The 13,627-nt window shown below is 37.7% G+C and overlaps 1 protein-coding gene across 5 annotated transcripts; it reads left to right on the forward strand.

The window, feature by feature from the left end:
• The first annotated feature begins 2,269 nt into the window (after positions 1 to 2,269).
• On the forward strand, positions 2,270 to 10,272 carry LOC131249407 (uncharacterized protein At4g33100). Of its 5 annotated transcripts, none has more exons than XM_058250166.1 (4): positions 2,270 to 2,680; positions 2,756 to 2,840; positions 9,148 to 9,263; positions 10,248 to 10,272. In XM_058250166.1, the coding sequence occupies exons 1-3, from the start codon at positions 2,592 to 2,594 to the stop codon at positions 9,256 to 9,258; spliced, it is 285 nt and encodes a 94-aa protein (XP_058106149.1). In that variant the 5' UTR covers positions 2,270 to 2,591; the 3' UTR covers positions 9,259 to 9,263; positions 10,248 to 10,272. The 5 variants fall into 5 exon arrangements, with proteins under 5 accessions (XP_058106149.1, XP_058106147.1, XP_058106150.1 ...); XM_058250164.1 differs by lacking the exon at positions 10,248 to 10,272 and adding an exon at positions 9,502 to 9,771; XM_058250167.1 differs by lacking the exon at positions 10,248 to 10,272 and adding an exon at positions 9,508 to 9,771.
• The last annotated feature ends 3,355 nt before the right edge of the window (positions 10,273 to 13,627 follow it).

Here is a 13,627-nt window from a genome sequence, read left to right on the forward strand (position 1 = left end):
TTGTTTATTGTGAGACACATGATTTGGCTCAAACGCTTATAACCCCAGGCGTTGAGATAGGTAAAGAAATAGTGAGAACTAAAATAATTCCACTCTTAATTCAATCACCTATAAATAAAAACCAATGATTCATCTATTTAGTGAGTTTTTTTTTAGGTTTTTTTTTTTGTGTTGTATAAATTTTTTCTTATCATAATAGTAAAAACAATTTAATTTATAAAATATAAAAATAGAATAAATTCATATATATTGAATAAAAATTAAAGATAAAAGCTTAGAATAATATTCATCGACGATCTAACATACCTGATGGTTTTTTTAGGTCAACAACTTAGGTGTAAACAAAGAGAATTTTCCTATTAAAAGGGGAAAAAATTATTCCTTATTACCTAACAGTTGGCCTAATTATAGATGGAAGGAAATTATACTGCTCATAATTTATTTAAGTCTAATGTAATAACATGGTGGATATAATTACACTATTCTTAATTGAAAGCCCATCCATTGTGATAGTGTAAATGGCTTGTCATAAGATATTGCTCATGATTTGCAAGAAGTCTATTTTATCATTTATACTGCCCCCGCTACTTGGGGTTGCTATTGGACTGTGCCCAATCTATGGTATCAGTTCTTTAAGTGCTTCACTACACCTCATAAAAGCTAGCCCACCAATTCAGTGACATTAATTGGGATACTCCATTGAAAAGCATGCTGTATTTACTTTTAATTTTAAATACCTTACTACATTTTATTGAAAGAAAAAGTAAAAAATCTATGAAGGTGAGGGCATTTTACTGTTATAGGTGGACAATCATTTTACTATGTAATTTTGTTTCCTTGAGCTGCTCAACTAAACCATCCAAATTATGGGCACTAATTTAGATGCCTGGTAAAAATTATTCCCACTTGGTTACAAATTACTTAGATGGTTGAACATTCATTAAAAGGTCACAAACTTAAAATATCCAGTGATTTTATTTCAAAAAACAACTGTATAAAAGCATAAGAGTTGATACTTGTTGAGCAACTTATTTTTATATTGTACTTGGCAACAATGTTTTCCACAATTTAGTTAGCTTAATTTCTTGTGTGCCTATATATAATGCTTAGCTGCACACTAATTCCCACGAAACTCATGTGAACTTTTTGATAACTTATCATACGTTATGTGAGTCCAAAATCTAAATGGTCCATAGATGCACCACTCTATAAAACCTTAAGGGCCCAACTTTAATTTAATTCAAAACTTTGGTAGGCCACAAAAAATGAAATTAATTTCCTCCATTAATTTGCATCTCTCTTTACTATGGCCAACTAGAGTTTTAGATCATTGTGAATATTGGTCTATTAGGGTTTCATGGGATGTCATATCACATGTACCATTCGAATTAGACGCCCATGACACCTGTTTAAAGGTGCACACGTGTGCACAGGTGAACCTCTCTCTCTCTCTCTATATATATATATATATAGGGCAATGGTTCTATGCAGCTCATGGGAACTTCTCATGAGGTCAAGGTGTGTAGGCCCCACTACGCTGTATGTCGAACATCTACCTCATCAGTCAGATGGATCATTCCATTGTGAGCCTAGGGTTTAAAAATCAAGTCAATCAGTGACTTTTGTGGGCCACACCACATACAAAAGTTGAGAGAGGTTATCCTCCATTAAGACATTCATAATCATTTTTTGGGCCCACTAAGATGTGGTTCACAAATCCAGCTCATCCATCATGTGTGTTCCACTTGGATGAGAGGTCAGGCCAAGTTTCAGATGCATCCAAATTTCGGATGGGCTCCACCAAGTGTTTTTATATATTTTAGGCATGTTTTCACATGATTTTAGATGGTATGACCCACCTGAGTTTCTTATACGGCTGATTTTTGGCATATCCTATAGTTTAAAGGGACGCATCAAATGCGCAATATTGATGTTTGACGTACATAATGGTGGGGCCCACACAGCTCAACCTCATGGCGACTCCCTATGAGCTCGACTGTATAGAACCTTTTATATATATATCCAAGGGACCATGGATAGGGGAGTGATTCGATACTCAGGCTATGCATGGCACTTGCAGGCACATGAAAAAGCCGTGAAAATGAAAAATGAACTTAAATTAAACGGACTAATTGTGGAATCCGCTGTAGATTGGTTCCAAAAGTCAGATTGTAGTTGTGATTATTAACAGTACAATAAATATATATTAATCTAATAGTTGAATTTCCAACAAAAGTAATCGTTGGTCACGATACATCTAAACAAGTGTCCATATGTTAGACGGTTTATTTTGAATTACCTGTTTGCAAGGCATGAAATTTCTCACTAAAATTTAGGTGCCTGCCTGCGTATCATTCATCAGAGTCTGCAGAGTATCAGTGTATGTTTTTAGGAGGTCCTTTTCTCGTCGCGTTAAAATCGGTCTACTTTGGAAATTCTGGGGCAGAGGTGAAGAGAGGGAGCTGTTGTTACTGTTCGGACAGCCGGGCGTGACCGAAAGAGGAGAAGAAAGTAGAGAGAGAGAGAGAGAGAGAGAGAGAGAGGTTGGTGGTGTTGGGCTTCGATTTCCAGCTGTTTGATTGAATGCATGAATGGGGTTTAAGAAGAGGAGTTCTTCTACTACAGCCAATGCTTCTCCATGTGCTCATCTCAGAGCTGCATACAATGACTGCTTTAACAGGTGGTTCCCTTTCCCTCACCCTTTCTCTGTCTGTCTCTGTAGGTTTGGGACTGTTGATGATGGAAATTGTGGCAGGTGGTACGCTGAGAAGTTCACCAAGGGTCAGTGGGACAAAGAGGAATGTATCTCTGAGTGGGACAAATACAGAGCTTGCCTTATTGTATGTTCTCCTCCTTCATTTTCTTTTTCCCGTTTTCTTTTTATTTTCCCGACATTTTTATGAAGCAATGACTAGTATCCCAGTAGTTAATCTCTATTGCAAGTTTTTCATGTTTTTATATTTCTAGGTTTTATGCCAAATTGTGGAAATATAACGATGCTTAAATAGAATTACTCATTTTTTCACGCATGCCAGTATTCTGTGCAGATGCCAAGTCTTTCTAACCCTTAATATAATTCCCCCAGGCACCCAATTCGGTCAAAGAAACAGGTTTCTTTTGATTCTTTTCAGCTGTTTTCTTTAGGGGTTGCTAAAAATATTGAAGACATGTATTTCACCTAAACTCGATGTTTTTTAGGGTGCAAAAAGGTAATCGAAGCTCCCATGTGACAACCATAGCCATCTGATGGTTGGCCTGCAAATGGACGGTTGACAACAACAACATAGCTAAAACCCACCTCTTGTGTGCAGTGGTTTCATGTCTAGCACATGTCAATGGCTGCGTCCCACCTCATAAGCAACATCATTGTGCTTGGCTGGAATGGAAACAACAGTAAGTTGGGCTGAGCATTGTACAATACCTCTTATATACTATTTGTTTATGCCAGATATGACCGCGTCAGATCCAATGACCTAGATGATGCCACATGGCAGCAAGATCTCTGTAAGAGTCAAGTCAAAGATTTCTTTGGCTGCTCTGATGACCGAGAGAAATTAGAATTTGAGAAGTCACAAGTAGTCTAGAAAGGGTAACCTAGCTGGCTACGATGAGGATGCACATGTTGCATATCCAATTCATGTGGTAAAGCCAACCGCTCATCATAAAGGCCTCATGACCAAGGTTGGTTTTCAACCGAAACATGGTCATGACTAGTGACAGGTTCGGCCAATCCGCCACGATGGATTGTGTGGTCCCTACGGCCGAAGATATCTAGGGCACAAAATAGCGATTACGCTAACATGGCCTCATATTACGGCACATTATTCACATTCATGCGAATAAGTAGATAATTATCACCATAAGCGGCGGCTCGAGAGAGACTCTCGTCCACGTAGTGGGGATACGATGTGCATGCAACCAATGGACAACCCATGACAAACGACTACCCTACGCGTCGTCGTTTGATAGGCCACAACTGTCTATGGGTCCAGATGGTTATCTCCACATCAACAGACATGAGAAGTGACTATGAAGATCTCTCCTCACAATATTCCTCAGGGTTCTATAAATAGGAGGACGATTGAAGAGTTCCAAGCCCTTGCCAACCCAACATATATCAAATCAAATCAACAACGCAACATTGTCTATCAATTTTATTCTTTTATCTTTTATCTTATCTTAGCACAACCTGTCTACATTGCTACATTGGGCCAGTCTTAGGCTAGGGGCAATGTAATATCATCCGTCTAAGCTACTACGCTGGACTAACTTAAACTAAGAGTGGTGTAATTCCCTTCCATCTACGCCAAGTGCTGGATTACAAGGAATACTTTTTCCTTTTCTCTTCCCGGTAGTGTAATTCCCTTCATCTACGCCCCAACCGTTGGACCAAGGAAGACTTAGATCTAAGACCTCGTCATCTACGCTGCAAATGCTAGATCATACAGGAAATATCCTTTGTGGGTGCTCTCTTATCTTGTTAATACATTTGAGTTCTTTTTACTCACATATTGTACGTATTGGATCATCTCTACTATCACGGTGAGAGAATGTCCTTTCATTTGAAAGACAAAAATAACTCATTAGAAAGATGAACCCTCCCCTTCACAAATTGCTTGATTACGCATATGATTGGCTAAATAGATGACCGAACTTCTTCAGTTCTCAGTCATTGGCAATTGTTCAATCCCTCCATCTATCTTGGCGCTTGGGGTTAAGGCGTTTGGTTTGGATTGAGTTGTAAAAAGCTCTGGTATCCTCGGGACTACACACTCACGCACGACCGAATTTTGTGCTAAACACCTTCTTTGGCACACTTGGTGGGACCCATATGCAGTGCTTGATCCATTTTTATAAGACGATGAGTAAGAGGTCCACGAGGCTTTCTACAATTCCAAAGGACCAGGAGACATGATATTTCGTATCGATAATCATGGCCGTAATAGGCACTACTATTATTGATACGAGTATCAGCCATAACGGCCAATATGGGGGCGTAACGACTGTTACGATCCTCGTAACGGTTGATTTATTTTAAAAAAAAATTTGCGCGGAAAATTAAAAAAAATATATTTAGAAAATTTAGAATAATGTAAATATCCCAAATATGTATTAAATTTTTAAAACATGTTTATGGTAGCATAATGGTCCACTATTTGGTGAGAGTGTTGTATATGGTTTTTTGGCGAATTTATGAACATGGTTATGCGTGTCTAGTACACATCACAATCAAGCATTATAACTAGAAATCGGAAAAAGGCCTAAATACTACTCTCTTTTTTTTTTTTTGAAAAATGGCCCACTAAGCTTCTATTCACCCAAATCACTTTAATATATAGTTTTAATCCTAAAATCTATAGGGGTGGTCAAAATCTGTTATAGAATAATATAGGACAGTTTTTAGAATGAGAAAAGTGGAAAATGGATTTAAAATTTTAAACAGAAAAAAAAAATGGTCATATTTTTACCGTTATGGGGTAATGGTTGTTTTGCCCTGTAATGGTTGATACGGTCAAAAAAACCAACTGTCCTATTTCACCCTCGTATCACGTAACGATCACAGCCGTTACCTATACGTATCGGCATTTACGGTCATATTGTAATGGATGTGGAACACCTTGCCAGGAGTTTTAGTCTTTGGACCTACCATGGGGTGATGCACCTGATGGTTGGAGTGGATTCCACATATGCATCACAGTGGGTCCACCAGAGGCCGCAGTTGCTCGCAAAAGACCATTTCTCTCTCTCATATATATATATATATATATATTTTATAATATAGAGAGAGAGAGAGAGAGAGAGAGAGAGAGAGAGAGAGAGAGAGAGAGAGAGAGAGAGAGAGAGAGAGAGAGAGAGATGAGTTTTGGACACGTATCATGGTCCACGGTTACAAATATCGGCCTCAGATTACCCGATACAACTATATCGGATTAGTATTTGGCCGCAGCCAATACTTATGAGGGCGTGATGGGGTTCCTTGAAAATTCTTGGTTGTATTGGCCTAATGCGGTTGGGTGTATTGGTTGCACCAAGACGCATATAATTTTATAAAGCCCCTTTTCATTATTTTTTCTCTCTTTTTTCTCCTTTTTTTTTCCCCCTTCATGTCAACCTTAGAGGAAGTTTAGAAACCCGTTTTCAATTGGATTAGGCATATTTTGGAGACTAGAACACAATTTTAGAAGGGGAAATCCATGAATCGAAGCAGAGTGGACCACTTTGGGAAAATATGAAAAGAGAACCATCACTTTGTTTTGTTTTTTTCTTCCTTTTATGCAGTATTTGAACTCAATAGGCCTTAATCCACCAAATCATGCTCGGTTTGTGTTTAATTAGGACATATTTGGATGATTTTCCCCAAATTTTCACGTGTTAACCATTTTTTGACCAATTAGAATTGTTCATATTAAATTGATTAATTGTGATTTTTTACATTGTAACATGAACATAATTACTTATAAGTGGTATGTTGTTCACCATAGTTACCGATATTTGTAATTGTAATCAATGTTGTCAAATCGCATATGCGATTGCATGCGATTAGCATATGTTGTTCGCATATGCGATTGCATAACCTTTTTTTTTAATAAAATAAAAAATTTGAAAAAATTGACAAAAATAGGGAAAACTTGCCTAATTAGTACACATGATTGGATTGGGTTATTTTACTTATTTCATTATAGTTTGAGTGTTTCATTAAGTTACATATTTAATTGCTCATATAATACTTACATAAATTTTAACAAAACAATCAACAAGCTACATTAAGAGAGAATTAATTTAATAAAAACTTTGAACACAAAATTTTTATTGATAAGTGGATAACTTGAAACAACTTACAAGTTACAACTTACAACTTAATTTGCAAATACAATTTACAAAAAAGAAGAAGCACAACTTACAAAATATAAAACATAAACATATTTGAAATAGTTGTAGAGATGTTAGAGTAAGAGAAAAAGAGGTGTAAAAAAGGAGTTAGAGATTTATAGCTTTGGAGTAAAGAATAGTGAAAATGGAGGGGATTTGAGTGTCCCAAATTGAAAAAAATAAAAAATAAAAATGACTCTTATGACCATTGGGAAATATGCGATCGCATATGCAGTATGCGATCGCATACTCGCATATGCAATATGCATATGCAATCGCATACTCACATATGCAATAGTATATTAGTCGCATATCAGAGTATGCCATGGCATATTTGCCAGGATCGCATATGCCATGATGTCATATACGATATGATCCACGATATGCGCATATGCGATCGCACATGCGTGTATGTGATCGCTTTTGACAACAATGATTGTAATCATAAATAATTTAATTTTGGATAATCTATGGTTATTCTTGTGATGTTTGATTGAAACCTCAAATGTGTAGTGGAATCCATTATAATAAGAATTGACGATCTGCCAAAGGATTTCTAATTCCAAAATACTTTTAACCCCAAATTTCAAGGTCAAAGACTCAAAAACTCAATTTCTTTTGTGGCATAGGCTGACAGAAGCTTTGATAAGGTGAGGGAGGGCATAAACACAAAGCTAGATTTATAGAAGGATGTTTTAGAATATAAAGAATTTAAAATTAGTTGGACTACAAAAGAGAACACGGAGTTCAATTTTAGTAATACTAGGAGCAAAAAGAGGAATTAGTTAAGATTGCTGACCAATAAGTTTCATAAAATGACCACTTTCGATACCCTGGGTCAATAATTCATGAGAGTGGAGAGATTGAAAAGGATGTTGCTCATGGAATTCAAGATGGGTGTAAGAAATGGAGATGTGGCTCTAGTGTTTTATGTGATTGTCGTGTACCACTCAAACTGAGAGGGAAATTTTATAGGATAGCTATAAGACCAACCATGCTTTATGGGACAGATTGTTGGGCAAACAACATGTGTGTAGCTAACATGAGGATGTTGAGATGGATGAGTGGCAAGATGAGGAATGAGAGAATTAGAAATGAATGCGTTTGAGGGAACTTAGGAGTAGTACCAATAGGTAATAAGATGAAGGAAATTAGACTTAGATGGTTTGGTCATGTGCAACGGAGACCAAGAACCCTGCTGGTAAGGTGTGAGTTGGTACAAGTAGGTGGCTCTAAAAGTGCAAGGGGAAAGCCCAAAAGGAAGTGGATGGAAGTAGTAAGAAAAGACTTGATGACCTATGGTCTAATCGAAGGTCTAGCCCTTGATTGAGTGGAATGGAAAAGTTGGATTGACCACTCTTTACTGATTTACTTAAATGAAGAGCCATAAAATAATGAAAATGGAAATAAGAGAAGAGAGCCATATTGTTACTACTTGCAATAGTAGGATTTATGCCATTGCAATGCATGGCCCAGTTGATGACTATACTGGTCCGATTTTCAGGCCACATCATCTACTAGGTGGGGCCCAACTGATGAATGGCAGGATCATGCATGTGTGCCACGTCTATGTACTATCTGAGTTGACATTGCATGATTCTGCCTTGACTTGAGGGGCTGTTTGGATGCATGCAAAGTCATGTACTGCACATGCTATGTGCATTGGACAGCACTTATGTGATTTATCAATCCCCCTTTTCACACAGAACGAGGAAAAATGGTTACAACATCTACAGTAGATATGGATGTTTTGTGCACATGCAGGAACATAATGTTTTGTGCACGTGCATCACATGTACCAAATGTTTGACATTTGCGACCATCCATGTTTAAGCACTCACGTGTGCCACATGTTACACCATCAATCTTCAAGCACCTCACATGTGCTAGATGTGACACCATCAATCTTCAAGCATCTCATATGTGCATCTCACATGTGCCACATGTGACATCATCAATCTTCAAGCATCTCATATGTGCCACATGTGACAATCACTAAGCACATGCACCATAATGTTACATGTTTCTCCACTCCTTGTCCTGGGTGCTTGACAAACAGGGTATAATATAGGCAGTCCAACAATGCATGACATACATAGTATGTGCAAGATAGTATGTATGGCAAACAACTTTATGTGCATCCAAATGGCCACTGAAAGTTCTGTTGTCTTGCTGATGGTAGCGTGGCTAAAGTTGTCTTGATGGATTAGAGTAATTTTAAATTGGAGCCTTTGAAAAAATGATGAATGTGAATGGTAACTTTGTTGTTTGTCACAGCAACATTTGGAAGATAAACAACTGAGCCGTTTGTTGTTGGAGGATGCTGTTGTGTATTCTAGCAAAGACAACTCTGGCCATCCAGTGAATGCAGATGGTGTTTCCCAGTAAATAAGGTGTTTTTCTTAATTTTCAGTTAATTATTTTCTTTTTAATGCTGTAAGTTTGACTAATGGTTGTTGCAAGTCATAGTTTCTTAATAGGCTTATTATATACTTTTTCTTAATTGACTCACTTCTTAATGTTTCACTATAGTTTCATCTTCTCCAGTTTTATTTGCTATGCAAAATAGGCTGCAAAATCTACAGTCTATGGATTTTGATCTATTCGGACTACCGAAATCTATTCATTTAGATACAGATGATGGCTTTTCAAGAATGAGGAAACTTAAAAGTGATGTGATGATGTTGTGTTGCCCATCTGATGGCTTTCTTATGAAAAAATAGAAAACTTAATGACATTGTTTTGCCCATTTATTGTCCTTAACAAGTCTATAGTAAAAGATTTGATGACCTATTGTTTAATGAAGGCTATGGTCTTTGAAAGTATGGAATCGCAGAACAGGATTTGTGTTGTCATTTGTCAACCCCAATTTGTCGTGATAAGGCTGAGATGGTTTTTCTTCTTCTTCTTCTTCTTCTTCTTCTTCTTCTTCTTTTTTCCCCTGAAAGATACTGAATTTATTGAGCCAGAATGGCAAAAGAAAAGACAGACGAGAAAGAAAAACAACAATTTTTTTTTGGAAGAAGTGGGTTTGGACTCTTTGGATCTCTTGTGATAAGGCTGAGATGATGATTATGATCTTTGGATCTCTTGTGCCTCCTTGGTTTTCTACATGAGAAATTTCCCCCCATTTTTCTTTGAAAAAGTTTGTTGCAGGAAGTGGGTTTGGGCTCTTCTAAAGCTTCAATGAAAATTTAGTGGGGGGATTTTTTGGAAGTGATAATGGCATTTGTTCTTGTTTGTGAAGATTTTGGAATGACTGCTTGATGATTTGTGTAGGGCTGTGGTTTCTTCTTGTGAAGCTTTGGGTTATTTCTGCATCTAAAATCTTCTGCGTTATTTCTAGTGCCTGAGTATTTGAGGCCTCTTGGCTTGAGTTTGAAGCTTTTGGTTATTTCTGCCCCAAAATCTTCTGCTTTATTTCTATTTTCTAGTGCCCGAGTATTTGAGGCCTCTTGGCTTTTCTTTGAGTTCCTGTAAGTAATGGTTTTCTTCTTCTTCTTCTTTCTTATTTGAAATGGGTTGTTGTTCCATGAAATGGGTTTTTTTTTTTCTTTCCATTTTTGTTCTTCAAAGCCCCAAGACAGCTGCTGTCGACTTGCTTCTTGTTGCACTTTGGGTAGGATTGTCACACTGGGAGAATTCAAATATGTTTGTTTTGTTCATTTTTATGCGGCAAATACATGAATGCTTGTAGGTAAAGCTGCAGTGGGTGCAGGTAAAGCTGTTGCAGCAACTGTGGCAAGTGAATGCATGTAGCAGCTATGGCTGTTGCAAGCAAATGCATACAGTAGGCATGGCTGTTGTAGCAAGTGAAGTTGATTCACCAACGACGATTAGTGCAACAAAGCGTTATTGTATTTATGATGTGTGTATATGGGTTTTTACAGGGAGAGCAGTTTGCGTGTCCCCGGGCCTCTGTCCATCTGTTTTTAAAGACCACAATAGGATAGGATTCTAAAAATCAGGCAGATCCAAAATTCACGTGGGCCTGACCATGATGTTTTTATGCCATGCAAACCGTTCATATGATTATTACCACTCAGATAAACTGTAGGAACAAATATCATCCTGATACAAAACTTCTGTTACCTCCAGGCATTCAATCCCCACTGTTTCGTGTGGTATGGCCCACATGGGTTTTGGATATGCCTGATTTTTAGATTCCTATCCTATTGCGGTCTTCAAAAACAGATGGACGGAGTGGATTTGTCACGGATATCTGTGGGCCCCACACAGCTATACCTGTGCCCGGGGGCACATGCAATCTACTCTCTTTTACAGGTGAGTCTGTTGCAGCAGGTTGTCTAGTTTATGTTGCTGATGTGGTTGGATGCATGTATGTATATGATAGTGCAGTGCTTATATTAGAAGGTATATCTACTTGAAAGGTTAAAAAAAATAAAAATAAAATCCCAATTGTGGTGAAGAAAGTGAAACTCTATTTCCACGGAAAATTGCGCTACAAAATAAACAGCGAAGCGTCTGCTGGAATCTGTGGTTGCCCATTTTCTGAGAAATCGTTGACCTTTTTTTTTTCTTTTGGCATCTGCATCTTAATTCTCCTCCATTCATACACAACCTAAGGGAATTATTTTAATAGTTTGATAGCGCGATGGTTCATATGCATGCACTTGGGAATTGTGCACGAGGTCACAAGTTTCTTAACATCAATTGAAATTCTTGGGCACATGTAGGCTGTGTTTGGTTCCCCCACATGGTTGTTTGGCAGCATAAAGCAACTGGGATTGCCAATCCAAGGGGTTTCCAATCCCCTCAAAGGGTTTGTAATCCAAGGTGAGAGCTTGGATTACACTTAAAATCATTTGAATAGTTGCATGTATAAATGTATGTCACTGTACACTATCATTCTTCTGGGCACATGGCCCACTAAAGATGATCAGCACCATCCAAACATTGTTCATGTAGATCAGCACGGTCCAAATATTGTCCAGCACCGTCCAAACATTATCCATATCAATCAACGATTAAAAATCGTTGGTTAGTCACTCAGACATGATCTTGTGCTTGCGGTCCATCTAAGACTTGGAATTTCATCACTTTTAGACAAAACATATATTTTAGCGGGCTTATCACAACCATAGTGTTAAAAATTATATATCTCACTAATTGGGGATATTAAAGTTGATTTAGTAATTAAATTCAAACCCCCGTGAATATATCATGTATAGGTATTTTTGAATTAAAGTTGATTCACACTCAAGGGTATCAAACACACCGAGAGGATTGCCAATCCTGGGGTTTCCAATCCTGGGGGTTGCGAATCCACGAGGTCACAAGTATCTTAACATCAATTGAAATTCTTGGGCACATGTAGGCTGTGTTTGGTTCCCCCAAATATCATGATGTTTTGCACCAAACTAGACTGATTAATCATGAAATGTCATGATACTTGGGACATCCAAACCCAGCCCTTAAATAGTTTATAACCACAAAATTCTGACTGATTGAATGATTGTAACCTCTGATTAATGAATTTTCTTTTTTTAGATTTTCTGTTTGATATTTTTAATTATATCTGCCCATTGGATGTGCACCAATCAACCAGCTAGGCTGTCAGTTAACCTGATATTTGGCTTATAACTCGACCAAAGTGGGGCCCACAAATTAGACGTGCATGACAATTGGGACGGGTCAGCTACACATGCCTAGCATCTGGTTAATGTTAATATTATAATTATAATATGCCGATTTTTATTTTTATTTTAAAAAAAAAAATTTGTAACATAAAACTGTGCTATTAAGAGTAGAACCCAAGTGACGGTTACTCAGTTCTAACAGATGCTTGCTGAGTAAATGTTTATTATTTATTTTAAGGCTTTTTACGTATAAAACCCCTGCCCCACATCTATGTTGTTGTAGAGCATTAACTTTGAACGAGATGCTTTTTTGGCTCTTGATCTAAGTCTTTTTAGGCTTTTCAGGGGATTTGAATGTGCACCTAATCCATGGATTTATGGAGGTGTGAATTTGGGAAATCCATGGATTTGGCAAACAGGGGAGGGTTGAAATTCTTGAATTTTTACCAATCCTTACCAAAAATCCCTCACCCCATGTAGTCCCTACCTACACTGGCTTGATTGAAAGGGCAAAGTAACCATTAGTAGCGGGTAGAAAGAAGGATTTACATATTTCCAATATGGATGGATATGCCCGCACATGCCTCTGGCACTAGCAAATGGAGTGGGTAACTAGTGTAAAGACGTGATAACGGTAATGATCTCATAAGCAAATACAAGGGCAATTTTGGAATTTTTTTAAAAAATACGTAATTGTATATGTTTTATCGATGATGGGTATATTCTAGGGCTGAAAGTCGGACGGGTGCAACCCGACCGACCCGTGACCAACCTGACATTGGGTTAGGCTCAGGCAGGATGTATTAGGTTTGGTCTCAGGCTTGGGCTATACAAACACCAACCCGATAAAACTTGGGTCAAGCTTGGGTTGAGGTCTCGGGTTGCCTGACCCAACCTGAACCCGATCGATGTATAACTGTGTGTGGACCGTCTGTGTTGAAGGCACATGAAATTCCAGCGCCCTCGAGTCTCATTAGTCCACGTTATTTCTGATAACTCAAGCTAACAAGATCTCTCCCAAATAGATTGCATGGTACACAACATGACTTTTGAAGGAGTGTTGTCCTATATTTTAGCTTATTTATTTAGAAAAATGAAGTTCTTTACAAGAAATAATTACATATATAATTAATAAAATCATAGGTACAAAAACTAAG

Source organism: Magnolia sinica, chromosome 6, assembly GCF_029962835.1.
Source record: "Magnolia sinica isolate HGM2019 chromosome 6, MsV1, whole genome shotgun sequence".
NCBI lineage: Eukaryota > Viridiplantae > Streptophyta > Magnoliopsida > Magnoliales > Magnoliaceae > Magnolia > Magnolia sinica.